This window comes from Dermacentor albipictus, chromosome 8, assembly GCF_038994185.2.
Source record: "Dermacentor albipictus isolate Rhodes 1998 colony chromosome 8, USDA_Dalb.pri_finalv2, whole genome shotgun sequence".
Classification (NCBI taxonomy): Eukaryota; Metazoa; Arthropoda; class Arachnida; order Ixodida; family Ixodidae; genus Dermacentor; species Dermacentor albipictus.
Genome location: NC_091828.1, coordinates 114,266,146 through 114,282,918, shown reverse-complemented (window position 1 = coordinate 114,282,918; position 16,773 = coordinate 114,266,146). Strand labels below are relative to the sequence as shown.

At 45.3% G+C, this 16,773-nt stretch overlaps 1 protein-coding gene across 25 annotated transcripts in view; it reads right to left on the bottom strand.

Moving 5' to 3' along the window:
- Window positions 1-16,773, bottom strand: part of LOC135920138 (uncharacterized) — a 137,980-nt gene that overhangs the window by 23,377 nt on the left and 97,830 nt on the right. For 9 of the 25 annotated variants that reach the window (XM_070524192.1, XM_070524191.1, XM_070524189.1 and 6 more), the window contains 4 exons: window positions 5,421-5,506; window positions 3,679-3,837; window positions 3,425-3,524; window positions 934-992 (listed from right to left, as the gene is read on the bottom strand). The exons of 2 other annotated variants lie outside the window; for them this stretch is intronic. In XM_070524192.1, coding sequence (XP_070380293.1) covers window positions 3,687-3,837; window positions 5,421-5,506 — 237 coding nt within the window. In that variant the 3' untranslated portion in view covers window positions 934-992; window positions 3,425-3,524; window positions 3,679-3,686. Of the gene's footprint in view, window positions 1-933; window positions 993-3,424; window positions 3,525-3,678; window positions 3,838-4,876; window positions 4,947-5,413; window positions 5,564-7,752; window positions 7,846-10,666; window positions 10,750-11,365; window positions 11,461-16,773 lie in introns of those variants that run through there. 14 more of the 25 variants (XM_070524201.1, XM_070524208.1, XM_070524198.1 and 11 more) reach the window with 13 other exon arrangements.

Here is a 16,773-nt window from a genome sequence, read left to right as displayed (position 1 = left end):
GATCGGAAATTAGGGTCTTGACTGGGGCCTAGTTGTACGTCGGCTGTGCATTGTCCGGGTGGATTGCGGTCACGTGGCGACCGTGGATGCCGCAGTAACCCGCGCTATAAATCGTAGCGAGGAAAGCATGCGCTTGCTTAACAGGAGTCTTTAGCTCGGCGCAGTTTGCGGTTCCTTCTATACTTAAGTGCACACAAAAGGCAAAAATTCTTGACTGAGGAAACTGCTGGACCGATGGGAATGAAATTGCTGAACTTGGGAGAGAAAAACTTGGGACAGCCAAAAGAAATGTATGTTGCGCCACAAAGTATACCTAGGAAATCTTAGCGCCAACTTGCGCAAGAAGAAGTCCTTTTGGTGCATTACTGCCACGCTTAAACTCATTTTGTAAGGGTGCGATTTATACACCAATTTACACTCTCATTTATTTATTAAGGTGCATATTTTAAAGGTCACGCACCTCTACGGGTCACATACAGCTATGGAAGCATGTTAAGAAGACTTGGGGTGTAGTTGGTGAGCGTCAGGGGCAATCACCACCGGAGGTGGATCATTGTCCCATAACGAAAGAAATCTATCACTTTTCTATTTGACAATGACTAAGTATTCGTAAGGCACCACCTCTGTGTACAAGAATTTTCACATTACCGAGGACAAGGAACAACGAAGAATCTATGTTTTGTCAATAAAGGGCGCCTTGCACTTCGCTTTTAGTGATGACGTCCTGGCGGAACATGACAGTGTCGAGTGCAAACAAGTAAAAGACATGTACCGGGTAAAATACCTGTAACCGACTTGTGTAAAAACGGCAGTTTTCTGTTTCTTTAAGAGCTAGTTAACTATTAGTTTGTTCAATTATAGTTAAGGCCGCTATACGTGAATTCAAGGTCTGCTCTTACCGCATAGACTAAGGCCAGCTGCCAGTATACGTACCCTCGCATCAAAACGGACATATTGTCACGTGACGGCCGTGGATGCCACAGTAGACCGCGCTGCAAAACGCAACCAGGACAGAGGAAGCTTTAGCTCATCGCCAAAGGCAGTGCTGCCTTTTTAAATACATGTAAAATGCAGTAATCCTTTTATGAGATAGCTGCTGGACTTATTCGTGGGAAATTTGTAGAATTCGAGAGAAGTTATATTCTTGGGGCTGTAGTAACGAGATCGTGCGTGTACAGCTAACGCTAGGGCGGCGCCACCATCGCTGGCTAGAGGCGCCGCCGACGGCGTTGAAGGGAAAAGTCTCGTTTTGACCGGAGCCTGTTTTTCACGTCGACTGCACATTGCCCGGGTAAGATTGCGGTCACGTGACGACCATGGATGCCAGAATACCCCGCGCTGTAAAACGCAGAGATGAAAGCCCAGGTTCGTGCTAAACAGGAAACTTCAACTTGGGGCGGTTTTCGATTCCGCCTACTTGAATGCATACAAAAGGGAGGAATGCTTCATTGAGAAAACCACTGGACCGATGCGAATTAAGTTGAACTTGAGAGAGAAGTTAAATTGTATTGACTCTATGAAAACAATGAAAATTTTCATTCAAGGCATGAAATAGCTAAAAAAAATTCTAAAATATTGGTTTGCGCGTTGTCTATGTGAACAACGAAGCCTGCACGTTTTGTCCATCAAGGGGAAGTGAAGCTTTATCTCGGGTGCTCCTATCTAAATACACGTAAAACGGCAGTTGCGTTTCTCTCGAAAACCCCTGCTGTATATTTGACGTGGTTGGTTGCATTCAAAAAAAAAAAGAAACTTAGAATCTAGTGACTGTTGCATTGGAATTCTTGACGTAGGTCGTTAACTGTTCATTAAAGATTGGCAAAAATCTGATTATGTAGAATTTGTCCGCCTTGAATGATCAAATGGATGCCGTTTACAGAACCGCGATATCTGTTCTCGATGCAGAGCTATTATTTTGTAAACTTATTGCTTCTGTGTTTTTCAAACTTCCGAGTTTTTGAAAATTTTTAAAATGTAGGTCCTAAATGAAGATTGCGCTTCCAGCAGTCGTTAGAATTTAACTTTCTCTGTCGAATGCAACAAATTTCACTAAGATAAGTTCGGGGGTTATCTCAGAAAAACGTTTTTGTGTTTTACATGTATTTGAATAGGCCCAGTCAAGTTGGGCCCGAGCTCAGGTGCTCCTATCTAAGTGCATGTAAAAGGATAATTCGTTCTTCTCGGCAACCACTGCACCAAATTTGACGCGGTTTGTTGTACTTGAAAGAAAACTTAAAATCTAGGGACTGTTGGTTTCGAATTTTTGAGTTAGGCTGTCAATTTTTTATCAGAAATTGGCAAAAATCGAAAATTTTCAGAAAACGACACTATCAAGTTTACAACTCTAACTCAACAACGAAAAGTGATAATACAATTCTGTGAATTGCATCTAAGAGCAACTAAACCGAACAAAATTCATATGTTGCACATGAATAAAAAAAAATTAGTAATATGGAAATACACCTTTTGCAGAACCCTTGTAACCAACGTAACAAATTCACATAAAATGGAAAATGACATGGCGAATTTGTCCGCTTTGAATGATCTAATGGATACCGTTTACAGAACCGCGATATCTGTTGTTGTTGCATAGCTATGAATTTGTAAACTTCGTGCTTCTACTTTTTTACCGGTCGAATATTTGAAACATTTTTTTAACAAAGTCCAGGCCCTTAACCGAAATTCCGCTTCCAACAGTCACTGGAATTTAAATTTCTCTCTCAAATGCAACAAATTTCAATAAAATCGGTTCAGGGGTTATCTCGGCAAAACGTTTTTGCGTTTTATATGTATTTGAATAGGCCGAGTCGGAGTTGGGCCCGAGCTAAAGCTTCCTCATAAGAGAAAAGGGCAGAAAAGAAAAACAAAAAAACCGTTCCGCGTATGCCAAGCGATTGCATTCTGATTCGACTACACGAAAGGAATCTATATATACGATGCTAGTTAGGCAAATGAAAGAAGGCAAGCACAGTGCTACGTTACCAAATAGTCACATGCAAGCGCGATGTTGGATTCACGTAAACGTGCTGAACATCATGCCCAATTCATGATGTGTGCCATGAGGATGGGTCTTCGAAAAATGAAGATAAACAACGTTGTGTAGAATTACGGCAAACGCCAAGTAGCGTCGAGTACCGAGAAGACGTTTCACCTAGAAGCGCGTATGCGTATCGAGGACTCGCTTGGAACGCGTCGAGTTCACATTTGATCGTAAACGCGACGCATCGATGCGTATTGCGACGAGGAAACTGTGGTACATAAACGTGTCTAGTTCAAACGAGTATTACACATATACTTGGCAAAATGCCATAAAACGTCTTTTGGTACAGGTGACAGTTTTCTGTTTTTCTAGAGGCTATAGTTACCTATTAGTTTCTGAATTCCAATTAACGCTGCTATACATGAATTTAAAGTATGCTCTTACCGCACTGACTAAGGCCAGCTGCCGGCATAAGGACCCTCGCACGACGCCCGACGTCCGGTCACGTGACGGCCGTGGATGGCAAAGTAGACCGCGCTGAAAACTGCAACCAGCAACCAGGAATCCGCCAATTGAAATGCATGTAAAAGGCAGAAATGTTTCAGTATGACAAATCGTGGAGTTATTTGAATGAAATTTGTAGAATTTGAGAGAAAAAGTTATATTCTTGGTGTAGAATGACGAGACAGTGCGGGTACCTCTAACGCTAGGGCGGCGCCACCATCGCTGGATAGAAGCGCCACCGGCGGCGTTGACGGGAAACTCTCGTCTTGACGGGGGCTTGGTTGTACGTCGACTGTGCGTTGTCAGGATGGATAGCGGTCACGTGACGAGCGTGGATGCCACAGTAACCCGCGCTGTAAAATGAAGTGAAGAAAGCGGGTGCTTGCTTCACACACACACACACACACACACGCACAAAAAAACGCTAGACCAATGCGAACGAAATTGTTGAACTTGGGAGATAAAGTTATTTTTGTAGTGACTCTTTATATCGAAGAAATTTTTTATTTCGAATCTGAACTACTTACCAAATTTCTCGTAAGATGGTAAGTTTGCATCTTGTGTAAATGAAGTGACGGAGGCTTTTCGAATACAATATATCCCCGACGCCTTTATTTCGGACCACCTTTCCCCTGCATCATACTTTAACGCAATATTTTTCAAATTGAGCGTTTACTACACAACTAATTTCCACTTCTTTTTCTTCTTTCTTTCTTCTTCTTTCTTCTTTCTAACTTGGATGTTTAGCTGCACTAATTCGTGCATTGAAATACAAACACACCTGGACACCGTTATAGCATCCGGCATTTATGTTCTGATGCAAACGTAAACCGTTAAATTCATGTCAGCAACAGACATTAGGAAACTCATTACAATAAAAAGAATCTAGAAGTAGTCAAATAGTCCAAAACAGTGACTTTGCTCTTGGGCTTATGCCAAATGTGTGACAGGGTGTTCGGTGGTCCCTTTTCGATATTGCGGTTGAAATCGGCGAGAATTTATTACCCTGCAGAAATTGTACAGCAGCATGCGATTGCTGCATGTCTAGAACTGGTCATGAACACCTCGGAAGTTAGGTTTCAGGTCTTGCATTAGGGTTCGCTTGTCCGACTTCGGGCTTAAAAATTATTCTCTCAATTTTATAATCCGTACTTGTCTGATTACTACCTTTAGTCTTATCAGCCATATGAATGCATCTGTCATCAAAGCAATCGCGATGTAAGTGTAGAATCATTAAGACACTTCGATGACGCTTTTCGTAACACCCTGTAAATATTACAAGTTTTCGCGGCAATAATGAAATATATCGATAAGGCTTGTGATAATAATTAACGTAACCATTTTATCGCATCAGTAAATTAGGCAACGCTGCTTGAAATAAACTGAGCTTACCAGAATATCTACGACATGCTGTGCTGGGCATTCATCCAGCCTGCCGGTGTGACACGGAGAAATCCTGATGCTTCACGTGTGTTGCAGAGATCGAAAGCGAAGAGTTAGAGAAAAGGTCAGAACAGAAAAAAAAAGAACCGTCGCTTGTCTCAACCAACAGTAATCTGACTGGACTACACGAAAGGAATGTATGTATGCTTCGCCAGTTAGACAAATGCCAGAAAGGAAGCACAGTGCCACGTTACCAGGTGGTCATATACATGCACGATGCTTGACTGACAAACGTACGAAGAACGTGCACATTTCACTGTATGTTCCCTCATGGCGCATCTTCTAAACAATGAATATATATTGAGACGAGCGAACGGCGGAACATGACTGTGTCGAGTTCAAACAAGTATTTGTCATGTACTTGGCAAAATACCATAAAATCCCTCTGGGGAAAGGGGGAAGTTTTCTGTTTTTAAAGGCTTGTTAACAATTAGTTTTTGAATTGTAATTAAGGCCGCTACAGGTGAATTCGACGTCTGCTCTTACCGTATACCTTAGGGCCAGCTGCCGGCATACGGGCCTTCGTACGACGTCGGAGGTCCGGTCAAGTGACGGCCGTGGATGCCACAGTAGGCCGCGCTGGAAACCATAACCAGGAGAGAGTAGGGTTTGGCTCGTAGCAAACTTCAATTCCGCCTGTTCAAATACAGGTAAAAGGCAGCAATGCTGTTATGAGATGGCTACTGGACTTATTTGTATGAAATTTGGGGAATTAGAGCGAAGCAGTTATATTCCTTGGGCTGTAGTAATGAGATCGTGCGCACACAGCTAACGCTAGGGCGGCGCCACTATCGCTGGATAGAAGCGCCGCCGACGGCGTTTGCGGGAAACTCGCGTTTTGACCGGGGCCTGGTAGTGCGTCGACTGTGAATTGTATGGGTGGATTGCGGTCACGTGACGACCGTGGAAAGCACAGTAACCCGCGTATACAACGTAGCAATGGAAGCATGTGCCTCTTTAACCGGAATCTCTAGCTCGGGGCTGTTTCCAATTCCGCGTAATAAATTAAATAATATCCTGTGCACCCAAGTGCAAGAACCACGATTTCTTTATGAGGCACGCCTCAGGGGGGCGGGGGGGGGGGCGTGGCTCCGGAAGTTTAGACCGAAACTCCGCTTACTTAAGTGCATACAAAATTCAGAAATTCTTTCCTGAGAAAACCGCATTGAAATTTTAAAGACATTGTTGTACTTGAGACAGCAAAATTGCATCGACTCTAGCAAGCGAAATTTTCATTTTAGGCCTGAAATATATAAAAAATTATTGAAAATTGGCGGGAGCGTTGCGTGTATGAAGGGCCGAATACTTTTCGAATATTCCAGCCACCTGTTTGTCGGACCGCTTTTCCTCTTCATCGTATTTTGCAAAGCGAGACAGAACTTTATCCCTTACTGCAGATGTGACCCTTTTTCTTTTCGTCATTTCGTTCACTCGTAGACACGTGGCGGTTCTGAATATATATACATGTTGCGCGCTTTACCTTTCCTTTAAAGCTGTATGGCCGGGAATATCCGGCCGCGAACAGACATGTAGGTTATCCGCGTGACATGGCACCCTTCAGAGAAAAATGACGAGCGTACAGGTTTCAAGAAAATAACCGCAAGCGAGACTGGCAGCACTCATTGTTTCGAAACAAGATACACCCTCCGAAATGGTGTATACTTCTTTAGAGCGTATATTCTACCACTGCAGTTCAGTGTTTTTGAGTTATTTTACTCCCAAGTGGGAGCAGCTTTACTCAATTTGTGCATAAAGAAGAGAGAACATGCTCCACGAGTGAGTAGCCGCTGAAAAAAAAATGTTGCCGTGGCACTGCGTTCGTTCTTAAGTATTTGCTTATTATTCTGCAAAGTAATTCACACAAATAGAAGTGAATAAGGGTATAAACTTGTCTTCTTACTCCCACACTTACACCTGTGTATGAATTAGAGTAATTGAGCTCCTTACTCACTTTTACCCCTTTCGGCTCTGTTTATATATATATATATATATATATATATATATATATACTGCGGTGTATATATTACAGCTCACGTAGCTAGATGCGACACATACTCCTAAGAAGCATTATTGTCAAGAAGGCCTGAGGTGTCATTGCCGAGCGTCAGAAGCGATCATCTTAGCTCCTATGAAAATCTAAATTGCAAAATTCATGCCAGCAATATTCGAGAGAAAAGTCACTAAACTAAAAAGAAAATGGAGGGTATCTGGAAGTAGTTAAATAGTCTAAAATAGTGACTTCGCTGATGGGCGTATGCCAAAGGCGTGGCAGTATGTACGACCGTTCATCCTTGGTTTTATGGAGAAATCGGCGACAATTTATTATTCTGCAGAAATTGTATAGCAGCGTACTACACGAAAGGGATAGGTATATACACCACTAGTTAGACAAAAGGCAGAAGGCAAGCACAGTGCCCAGTTACCAGTTGGTTATATGCATGCACGATGTTCAATTCACAGAATCGTATGAAGATCATGCACATTTCATCACCTATGCCCTGATGGCGCATGTAAGGGAGATGTATATTGACAACGTTGGGTAGAATTACTGTAAACGCTAAGTAGCATAAAATACACACCGAAAACTGGCTTGGATCGCGTCGACTGCACTTTGATGGTCAACGCGATGCGTCGTTGCGTATAGTGATGACGTAACGGGGAAACATGGCCTTCTCTAATGCAAAGAAGTACTAAGCATATACTGGACAAAATACCTTGAAACCGAGTTGGGTAAAAGTTGCAGGTTTCTGTTTTAAAGGCTAGTTAACTATTTTTTTTTCATCCTAACTAAAGTCGCTATAGGTGAACTCGACGTCTGCTCTTACCGCATACATTAGGGCCAGCTGCCGGCGTACGGGCCATCGTACGACGGCGGTAGTCTGCTCAGGTGACGGCCGTGGATGCCACAGTAGAGCGCGCTGCAAACCGCAAACACGAAAGAGGAAGCTTTAGCTCGGGGCCAACTGCAATTCCGTCTGTTGAAACGCACGTGAAACGCTGAAATCCGTGTATGAGACAACCCCTAGACTAGTGTAAATGAATTTTGTTGAATTTAAGAGAAAAAATTATGTTTCTGAGGCTACAATTACAATGAGACCGCGCGTCTGCCGCTAACGCTAGGGCGGCGCCACCATCGATGGATAGAAGTGACGCCGACGGCGTTGACGGGAAACTCGCGTCTTGACCGGGTCCTGGCTGTACGTGGATTGTGCATTGTCCGGGTGGATTGCGGTCACGTGACAGGCGTGGATGCCGCAGTAATACGCTGTGAAAAACGTAGCGAGAAATGCAGGTGCGTGCTTAACAGGAAACAGGGCTGTTTGAGATTCCGCATAATAAATAAATTAAATTATGGCGCTTTACATGCCAAATCCACGATTTCATTATGAGGCACGCTGTAATGGAGGACTACGGAAATTTAGGCCAAAAGTCCGCCTATAGAAAGCGCTATAATGGTTCCTTGAGAAAACCCATGAGCGATGCCTATGAAATTATTGAACTTCAGAGAGAGAAAAGTAAAATCGAGTCGAAACTTTTCGAAAAGAGGCTTTTCGAGCACAATATCCCCGACTGCTTTTCCTCTGCATCGCATTTTGCAAAGTGAGACTTAGAAATTCATCCCTTACCACAGATGTAACTTCCGTTTTTTTTTTGCCACTTGGTTAATTTGTACAAGCGTAGTGGTTCTGATTCCGGGGGAGCAGCACCAATCATTTATATTAATGCGCGCCTTCCCTTTCCTTTCAAGCAACGGCCATGAGCTATCACGTGACACGGCCCTCTTCACAGAAAAGTCGCGTGCGCAGAGCTTTCAAGAAGCAATAAAGAAATAAAGAAACACATCGGACTAGAGCCCTTACAGATAAGAGGTCAGAAGCACCGACTGAAACTTCTGCACGCAATATACACTGACGCGACAGGCATTGACAAGCTAAAATACCTTAAAGCACCCCACTATATATCAAACAGAAGAGACCACAGTTTCAAAATACGTGAAATTTCCTGCAAAACTAACTATATGAAGTTTTCTTTTTTTCCCCGCAGTATTTCGGAATGGAATAAGTTGCCAGTTGAAGTTGTGAGTGCTCCTCGGGATGCATTTTTAAGACTAATCAATGATTTGTAATTGCAATCGTCTTCCAAACTAATGACTGCAGGATGAATGAACTTTTTTCTTGCACTGTTTTTCTTGCACTGTTTTTCATGTACTTTTTTCGTGTACTTTTTTCATGTACTTTTTTCATGTACTTATTTTTATCTTGGTGCATTCCTCCGTTGTCATCCCTCCCTTTTGTGTGATTATATTCTCGTGCTAGTCACTTCATGTTGTACCCACTCCCCTGCTATAATGCTTCGGCGCTGCAGGGTGTACTGTAAATAAAGGCAGGTGCAAGCGAGACAGGCAGCAATCATTGTTTCAGAACAAGATACACCCTCCCAAATGGCGTATACTTTTTTAATGTGTCTCTTGCTCCGCTGCTCGGAATTTATGAGTTAAGTGCTCCCATATGGGAGCAACATTACTCAATTTGTGCGTGAAGAAGTGTGAAATTTTCCGTGGAAAAGTGGGCGGTGCCTAAAATGAAAAAAATGTTGCCGTGACACTGCGTTTGTTCTTAAACCTTTGCCTCCCAGACTGTAGAACGATTTACACCCTTAGAAGGGAATAAGGGCACCAAACCTGTCTATTACTCCCACACTTACACCTATTTGCGGAAATGTGTAACAGTCTATCATTTTTCTATTGGACAATGACTGTGTTCGTAAGGCACCACCTCTGTGCAAACAATTTTACAGTTCCGAAAACAAGGAACAACGAAGAAAGCGTGTTTTGTCAATAAAGGGTGCCTTCTAATTCGTTTTATCAACCAAAGCTGTCTCCCTTGGACGTTTAACTGCAATAATTCATGCATTGAAACACGAACACACCTGGACACCGTTCGCAAACCGGCATTTATTTTTCTGAAACAAAGGTAAATCGTTAAATTCATGCCAGCAATATAGATGAGAAAACTCATTCCACTAAAAGGAATACAGAAGGAAGTGCTACACTTCGCTTAACACCTATCTGGAAGTAGTCAATTAGCCTAAAACAGTGGCTTTGCTTACGGGCGTATGCCAGATGCATTGTATTGTATTGTATTGGGTTTTATGGCGCATAAGCGACGTAGGCTATCATGCGCCAAACACATGGTATAACTTATTTCAAAAATTGGGTATCCTCAGCGAGGTCCTTGTCCGGACAAGGACCTCGCTGCCAGATGCCAGATGCATGACAGGGCGTACGGTGGTCCTTTCTGGATTTCGCGGTAGAAATCGACCAGAATTTACTACCCTGCAGAAATTATACAGCAGCTTGCAATTGCTGCATGTCTAGAACTGCGTATGAACACCTTCGATGTTAGGTTTGGGCCTTGCATTAGGGTTCAGTCATCCGACTTGGGGCTTAAAGATTGTTCTCTCAATTTAATAATTAGTACTTGTCTGATTACTACCTCTAGCCTTATTAGCCATACGAATTCCTCTGTCACAAAGGCAATAGTGATGAAATCATGTAATTGTGGCATTTTCTACATTAAGACACTCCGATGTGGCTTTTCGTCACGCCCCGTAATTGTAACAAGTTTCCGCGGCAAAAACCTAATGAAATATATCGACAAGATTTGTTCTAATAGGTAACGGAACGGCTTCGTCGCATCGGTAAATGAGACAACGCTGCTGGAAAGAGACAATGCTTACCACAAGGTCTTCATCGTTCAGTATACTGAACAGTCAGGCGGCCTGCCGGTGTGACATGGAATAATTCCGACGCTCCACGTGTGCTGCATACATCGAAAGTGAGACTGTGACAATGTGGTAGAACAAAGAAAAGAAGAAACCGTCCGGCGTATGCCAACAGATTGCATTCCGATTCGACTACACGAAAGGAATCTACATATGCATCGCTATTAAGACAAATGCCAGAAAACAAGCAGAGTGCCATGTTACCAGACGGTCATACACATGCACGATGTTCAATTGACAAACGTGCGAAGATCGTGGACATTTCATGTTCTGTTTCCTAATGGCGCAAACAATAAAAAATGAATATAAGAAACGTTGGGTAGAATTACGACAAACGCCAACTACAAGTGGCCTCGAGTATACCTAGAGGACGTTTCACCTGAAAGGGCGAATGCGCATCGAAGACGGGCTTGGAACGCGTCCAGTGCACATTTCATCTTTAACGCGACGCGTCGATGCGCATTGAGACGAAAAAAAGGCGGAACATGAGCGTGTCGAGTTCATTCAAACAAGTATTAGTCACGTACTTGGCAAAATACCATAAAACTCCTTTCGGTAAAGGTGGCAGTTTTCTGTTTTTTTTAAGGCGAGTTAGCTATTAGTTTTTGAATTCTAATTATGGCCGCTACAGGTGAATTCGACGTCTGCTCTTACCGCATACATTAGGGCCAGCTGCCGGCATACGGACCTTCGTACGACGTCGGAGGTCCGGCCAAGCGAGGGTCGTGGATGCCACAGTAGACCGCGCTCTGCAAAGCGTAACCAGGAGAGAGTAGGGTTTAGCTCGTAAATAGCTGCAATTCCGCCCATTCAAATACATGTAGAGGGCAGTAATCCTGTTATGGGATAGCTGCTGGACTTATTTGTATGAAATTTGTGGAACTTGAAGTTATGTTCTTGAGGCTGAGGTAATGGGATCGTACGCGCACAGCTAACGCTAGGGCGGCGCCACAGTCGCTGGACAGAAGCACCGCCCACGGTGTTGACGGGAAACTCGCGTGTTGACGGGGGCCTGGTTGTACGTCGACTGTGCATTGGACGGGTGGATTGCGGTCACGTGACGACCTCGGATGCCGTAGTAGGCCGCGCTGCAAAGGTTAGCGAGACATACGGGTGTGTGCGTAACAGGAATCTCTCGCTCGGGGCTGTTTGTGGGCTCCCTATTGCAAAAACCATGATTTCATTATGAGGCACACCTTAGTGGGGGAATTTCTGAAATTGAGAACGAAATTCCCTGTACTTAAGTGCATACAATATTCAGCAGTTCTTCCCCGAGAAAACCGCATTCCGATCCGAATGACATAGTTGAACTTGAGAGAGAAAGTAGAATTGTACCGACTCCAGCAAGCGAAATTTTCATTTGGGGTCTGAAATATGTAAGAAAGATTATCGAAATCTGGTTGCGGCGTTGTGTGTAAGAAGAAGGGAAGGCTTTTCGAATGCAATATTCCCGCAACTTTTTTTAACGGATCCCCCTTCCTCTGCATCGTATTTTACAACGCAAGGCTTAGAAATTGAACCCTTACTACGCATACAACTTCTGTTTTCTTGTTTAATCGTACAAACGTGTTGGTTTTGACTCGCGTCAAAGAATATATGCCTTCCCTCTCCTTTAAAGCTTATGGCCGGGAAATTCCGGCTACGGACATGCTGGTTATCAGCGTGACGTACATGACAATCTTTAGAGAAAAATTGGGAGTGTAGAGCTTGCACGAAAGAATCCGCAAAATAAACGTTTTTCATCATCATCATCATCATCATCATCCGCAAGCGAGACAGGCAGTGATCGTTGTTTCGGGAGAAAATACACCCCCCAAATGGTGTACAATTCTTTAGAGCGTATATTCGGCAACGGCTCGGTATTTATGAGTTATTTCACTTCCAAGTTAGAACAACTTCATTCAATTTCTGCACAAAGAAGAGAAAACTTGCTGCAGAGAGAGAAGGCCCGAAAAAAAAAAAAGTTGCCGTGGCGCTTCGCTCGTTGTTAGTCCTTGCGTCATAGTCTGCAAAATAATTTACTCCCTTGGAAGTGAATAAGGGTATAAAGCTGTCTTTTACTCCCACACACCTTTGTGTAAATTACCGATGTGCCGCCTCACTCACATTTAACAGTTCACGCAGCTCGATGGGACACATACCCCTAAGAAGGATTGTTAAGAAGGACTGAGTAGTCATTGCCGACCGTCACAGGCGGTCATTTTAGGAGCTAGGTCACTGTCACGACGAAAAAACTAAGCCTTGATTTTTTGTATTTGACAATGTCTATGTGTTCGTGAAGCATCACCACTGTGCTAACAAAAAAAAATAATTCTTACCGTCCCGATAACAAGTAACAACGAAGCGTGCATGTTTTGTCAATAAAGGTTTCCTTAAAATTTGTTTTACCAAGAAAAGTTCAATCGTCGCACTTTATTTTGAAAAATATCCTTCCAAGTTTCACAATTAGTACTTGTCCGTTGTTACGACACCCAACCGGTGCCACCAGTGTTACGAACTTCAACCGCTGCACCACGATAACGGCTTTGTGGTCCCGTAGCGCTCGTCACCCGTTTCGTGACAGAGCGTTGGTAGCGAAGACTCCGAGCCTGGCGTCGATGAGAATAACAAAAGGGACTTTATACATTATATACAGGTTATCATACAGGACATAAACGGATCGGCACTGGGGCCGAGAGCTCACACAAACGCGACTGTTCTCGCACGACGGCGCCCGGCGAAAACGCGTGACACATCTCACCCCAGTCGGGAGCGATACTCTCTCCCGGTGGGGTCGGCAGATCCTGTTTTCGAGCGGCGTGTCACTGCTTTTAAAATCCCCGAGGCCCATTGTCACTCAAACGGCCCAATACAAAGTCAGCACACGACGGTCGTCCGAGGGGTCCAACCAGCGACCGCGCTGGCCACCCGGTTCAAAGTTCGCGCGCGCGGTGACCTCCAGGCAAGGGAGGTGCGGCGCCGGGCCGTCGGGCACACGCGGACACGTCAAAACACGCTGCTCCGCCGAGGCTTCTCCCGCACGAAGGCGCAGCATCTTGACTTGTGAAGGGAGAGTTATGGCGCTCGCAGGATAGATTCTGCATCTTGCAGATTCGGGATCCGGGCTTGTGGTAATGGCACAACAGCATCCCCGCCCTCAGATAAGGCGCCGGGAAGACGAGCTGCCTCCACGTGGCTCGGATGCCAGGCGCGCACGTTCGTCAGGCTCGTCCAAGTTCACGTCCAGTGTCGGGACGCCAGGTAACCTCACGTGCCCAGGTCCGACTCGCCAGGACAGGAGCTCTGCTCACCACGTCGTCGCCAAGGCACCTTGACCAGCTCCGCTCGGGTCGTTCCTAAGACCTTGCTTCTCGCCACTGGTCCCGCTTGGTCGTTCTGCAGCTTGCAAAACCGACCGGCAAAAGGCAACACCCAACACGAACAAGTGCCCTCTGTCTCCCGTCAAACACCAGACAAGGCCATAATTCAAATCAACCTAACTAAATTGTTTTCCCCTTTTTTTCTCCCGCTGCAACAAGAGGCAGGTGTACGATCTAGCACACAAGGCTTAAACAATCAGTTTTCAAATCATCAACATAACAAAATAGAAACAATTAATAATCAGCAATAATAATGACAAATAGAATGGTCCCCTTGAAATCGCTTTGGACCGAAAACATACTACTGAGGAAGCAAATGAGGTCATTCATTTTTGCCCCGATCTCCCTGTGAACAGGACAGGTCGTCGCGAAGTAAAAGAAGGTAAGCAACGAGCAGGAACGAGTAGGCCACTGAAAGAAGCGAGGCCTAGAATGCACGACTTAGAGCATCAGCGTTCGCGTTCAACCTTCCCTTCTTATAACGGACAACGAGGCTGTGCTGCTGTAGGGTCATGCTCCATCTCAGCAAACGGCCGCTTTTAGAGGACATGCTACTTAACCAAGTTAGAGGGCAATGGTCTGTTTCCACAACAAACTTAGAACCGGAGACATAACAAGCCAGCTTCTGAACGGCCCACACAACGCAGGCGCACTCTTTCTCAGAGGTGCTGTATGCCTCTTCTCTACAACTTAGTTTGCGACTTAAATACAAAATTGGTCGTTCATGACCACTAGCATCTTCCTGGCATAGTACCGCTCCCATGCCGCGATCACTCGCGTCGCATTGAATGACGAAACCTTTCGAAAAGTCTGGTGCCGTCAGAACGGGCTTATGGCTTAATGCTCGCTTCAGCGTTTGGAACGCATTTTCTTTCTTTGAGTCCCACGTCACCTTGACGGGCTCCGACTTCCGAAGTGCGTCGGTTAGCGGGCTGGCAAGGTCAGAGTAGTCTCTCACATAGTGTTGGTAATATCCAGCTAAACCTAAAAAGGCCCGTATATCCGTCTTCGTGGTTGGCCGGGGATAGTTCAAAATAGCAGCTACTTTGATGTCGGACGGTCTACGCCGGCCGCGCCCCACCACATGGCCCAAATAAGTCACTTCACCGCAACCTAGGTGACATTTAGCTGGTTTCACAGTAAGACCTGTCTCTTTCAACCGGCTCAACACGACTCGCAAGTGCTCCAGATGTGATTCCCAAGTGTCCGAAAATATGGCAACATCATCGAGGTACGGCAATGCGAACTCGCCTAAACCATGCAGCACTCTGTCCATCAGGCTAGAGAAACAATACGGCGCGTTTTTGAGGCCGAAGCTCAACATGAGTGGCCGGAATGTTCCAAGCGGGGAAACGAAGGCGGCATAGCGGCTAGCCCGTTCCGTAAGGGGTACTTGCCAATAGCCTCTCACGAGATCCAGGGTAGAGATATAATTTGCCTTCGACACTGTCTCTACCCTTTCTTCCAGGTTCGGTATAGGATATGTCTGATCTCGGGTTATCGCGTTCAGACGCCGATAATCGACACATGGCCTCGGATCTTTTCCTGGAGCCTGGACTAGTATCAAGGGCGACGTGTAGTCGCTCTCACTTGGTACTATAACCCCCAAGTCACGCATGCGCTGAATCTCCTCAGCCATGATTTTTTTCTGCACGGGCGAACACCGGTACGGTTTACTGCGGATCGGTTGATCAGAGGTTAACTCGATGTCATGCTCTAGGACCGTCGTTCTTCCGGGACGGCTCGAAAAAACCTCCCTAAACTCTGAAACGATTCCCTTTAAATCCTCCTTTTGGGCGGCACTTAGACGCGCTTCCAACGTCAGCTGTTCCACCATTAGCTCTATACCACATCCCTTCATATCAGCCGTCGTCAGGATTTCGGCCCCTTCCTCATCGTCAGCATTTATCGTCATGCTTATAATCGCGCGACGCTGAATGTAGGGTTTCATCAAGTTACTGTGGTAAATTTTGTTGGGCCGTTTCCCTAATTTAACTTCGTAGTTGGTATCGGAAAGCTTAGTTACAACCTTTGCGGGCCCCTCCCAATGAACCTCGAGCTTGTTTTTTTTTCGACGGTCGCAGCAACATCACTTGGCTACCTTCTTCGAAGGTGCGTTTTTTTGCTGACTTGTCGTAGTATTCCTTTGACAAGGTTTTCGCCGCCTTCATGTGGCTCTCTACAAGATCTTTGGTTTTCCCGAGCCTCTGGAGGAGGTCGAGGACGTACGAGACTACATTTGGGTCGTCGTCACTGCCTTCCCAAGACTCTCGCAGCATGCGCAACGGAGTTCTTAGGCTCCGGCCATATACAAGCTCCGCGGGGCTAAAGCCGGTGCTCTCATGGGGAGCCGATCTCAAGGCGAACATAGCGGCGGGAATGCAGGCCTCCCAGTCACAGTGACGCTCAAAGCACAGGGCTCTCAATATTCGCTTCAGCACCGAGTGCATCCGCTCTACTGGGTTAGATTGCGGGTGATAGATGGAACTGTGCACTATTTTAATGCCGCATCTTTCCAAAAAAGTAGAAGTCAGGCAGCTGGTAAAAACGCTGCCATTGTCGCACTGAATCTCGGAAGGGAACCCGACGCGTGCGAACATTGAGAGCAGAGCGTCCACGACCTGGGAGGAATTTAGCTCCTTAAGAGGTACTGCCTCGGGGAACTTGGTCGCGACACACAGGGCGGTCAGAACATACCTACAA